This window comes from Elephantulus edwardii, unplaced genomic scaffold (genome assembly GCF_000299155.1).
Source record: "Elephantulus edwardii isolate Elephantulus edwardi_28Jun2011 unplaced genomic scaffold, EleEdw1.0 scaffold00075, whole genome shotgun sequence".
Classification (NCBI taxonomy): domain Eukaryota; kingdom Metazoa; phylum Chordata; class Mammalia; order Macroscelidea; family Macroscelididae; genus Elephantulus; species Elephantulus edwardii.
In genome coordinates, this window is record NW_006399825.1 from 7388278 (window position 1) to 7391011 (window position 2734).

The window sequence follows — 2734 nt, forward strand, 5'->3', positions numbered from 1 at the left end:
TCTCTCTCTCTCTCTCTCTCTCTCTCTCTCTCTCTCTCTCTCTCCTCCCCTCTCCCTCTCCCTCTCCCTCTCTTCGCTCTTCCTCTCTTCGCTCTCTCTTCTTCCTCTCCGCGTCTTCGCTCTCTCTTTCTCCTTTTCAGTCTGGAAACTTGGAGGCAAAGAAAGAAGAAGCCTTAGGAAAATCCCAGCCCTTCATGCTACAAACCCCAGGGCAAAAGGAAGATACTTCTCCTTGAGAGAAGTTCCCAAAATGTTTGGGGCCCAATTTGATTCAAGAGTCATCTTTAAAATTTACACACTGTTTGTTTTAGCCAGGCAGCTTGCTATCTCCCATATCCAGCCAGCAAGTACATCATTTCAAAATAACGATGGCAGTGCCACAGAGAACCCACAACAGCACAGGCAGAACCCTAGGTGGAGTGCGTGGCATCTCGGTCCCATTCCTTCCCTGTGGCTATGAGCAACTTCCAGTAAACAATATTACTGAGTCATTTGATGACTCCAGTGCTTCAAAGCTGGAAGCTTTTCTCTCTCTCTCTCTCTCTTGTTTGTTTGTTTGTTTGTTAAATTGTGCGATATTTTAACACATGGCATACCCAGGTTTCTTCAAGTTGAGAACTTCAGCAAAGGAATGCCCGCGTAGAAAGACCTCCCGAGTAGGTTTTGTGAATGGGCTTTTGTAAGGACGAAGCTCCTTCCTTCTTGTGTTTGTCTGTTGCCAGTTGCTAATTAATAGTAAAAAATCTATTAAGAATTTACATTGCCCAAGAGACATACAGAGGGTGTGTGCATGTATTCTTTTTAAAAAATTATTTTAAAAAATTTATTATTTTTTGTGTGTGTACCATCAAATCAGATCTTACTGGTACCGGAGGAGATTGCCCCTCCTTCTCCAGCAGAGAATCTGGTGGATTTGAACTGTTTAGCTCTGGGATTGCAATGCAACTTCTTGCCACTAGGCCACCAGAGTTCCCTTGAATGTATTATTTAAACATACAGTAACCTACCAGAGTTCCCTTGCATGTATTGCCTGTATGTTTAAACAATAAACTGGAAAACAATTTTCCAGCTGAGCTAGCATTCCATGATGCTAGCTTTTGGAGAACTTAGTCCATAACTTTAGTATACTAATCATTCAAGGGCAATGAGATGAAAATAAGAGATATCAATAAAAATGGAAATATCCAATATTTGAACTAACCAAGAACGTGAGTTGAAGACAAAGACAGAATACACATCCAAACTCATGTATGTGGAGTTGGGAACCAATACATAGCTGATCCTCCAGTGAGTTTTCAGAGACTATAAATCGCATTGGAGGAGATTATCAATCTTCCTCCTGTGGAGTAACTAGTGGATTGGAACCACACACCTTGGGGTTGGCAGCACAGCTCTCTTACAGACTAGACCACTAGTGCTTTGTAGAATACATTTTTTTTTCATTTATAGAAGTTGCACTCTAGAGTCTATTTATATAGATTGCCTAATGTATCAGACAGGATTTGAAACTTTGAAAACCTTATGTAGCTCAGCATGATGCTTATTGCCTAATTTGGGGAACTAAAGTCTAGACTCCATTGCATAATAGTAATTCCCTCTGCCGTTTGGTTCCAACCCATTTTTCCAACGCGGTCTTTTCCACTTTGTCTTTTGTTCCCTTTACTCTGATCATGAGAGATTATGTTCGGTTCTTTCCAACCTTTTCCTTCCTCCCCGCCTTTGGTCATGTCGTTCCCTTAGCCAGGAATATCTTCCTTGGAAATCCTTGCCGTTGAGAGCATTGTCAGTCTTTGAGACTCCAAGGGCTCCTTGTGTAGGCTTGTCCCATGCTTCTTAGACCACTTGGGGATGGGGTGGGGTGGTCATAATTGTTTACACCTCTATTAAGGCCCTTGTTGGGGTATATGTCTCACTGTTCTATTCCTGTTTTCACTATCTACAACACCTAGCCTAACAGGCTGCCCAAATACTCGTTCAATAAATACACACGGATTAAGCTGAATAGGAAGTGCTTGACAACTATTAGCAGAATCAGTAAAGTCACTTATTCATGAGTCAGTATAAATTATTGGCAAATAAGCCTGACTTTTGTTTTGACGTCTCTCCTGGTGACACATATTGCAACAGACAGAAGAACTACACTGTGAAAGGCCCCCAGGAAATAATATGTTGACGCTTTTCTCTTTTCCTCCCTACAGAGGAGTCTTTGTTTACAGTTTCAGGAGTGAGACTAAAGCCAGAAATGTGTGACCTTTTGGCCTCCTACCGGAAAGGTCACCACCCAGCCCGGGTTAGCAAATGCTGGTGAAAAGAAAGAGAGAGATTCCCCAGGATCATTCCAGGCAAGTGGTGGCCCTATGGGGAGGCTCCCGTGGCTGGGACTGAAAAGTGATCGCTGCCAGGTGGAGACGACATTGTTCACGGGGTCAGCGCTTCTCTGCTCTGGGTCTAGCTCTCCACCTCCAACTCTTCACACAGGGGGCTCCGTATCCTGATCCCTGAAAGGAGAGTAACAGCAGCACCTGTCTCCTTTGCTCCCAGAGACATCTAAGGCTCCTAAAACCGTACTTAGAGAGCACTGTGAGACCTTCAACTGAGACCTACAGAATAAAGGATTAAACTGACATTATACTCCCATAACTAGGCATTTCTCTCCATCAGCAGATGTGACAAAAATCAGGAGGGGAACCAATTATTCTACTTTTCCCAAGACAGTGGGTTTTCTTGGGATGTG

At 43.3% G+C, this 2734-nt stretch overlaps 1 protein-coding gene across 2 annotated transcripts in view; it reads left to right on the plus strand.

Moving 5' to 3' along the window:
* Nucleotides 1-2343, plus strand: part of CDK15 (cyclin-dependent kinase 15) — a 137378-nt gene extending 135035 nt beyond the window's left edge. Inside the window, exon 13 of one of the 2 annotated variants that reach the window (XM_006889088.1) lies at nt 2217-2343. In XM_006889088.1, coding sequence (XP_006889150.1) covers nt 2217-2308 — 92 coding nt within the window. In that variant the 3' untranslated portion in view covers nt 2309-2343. Of the gene's footprint in view, nt 1-2198 lie in introns of both variants that reach the window. The other variant, XM_006889087.1, reaches the window with a different exon arrangement.
* The last annotated feature ends 391 nt before the right edge of the window (nt 2344-2734 follow it).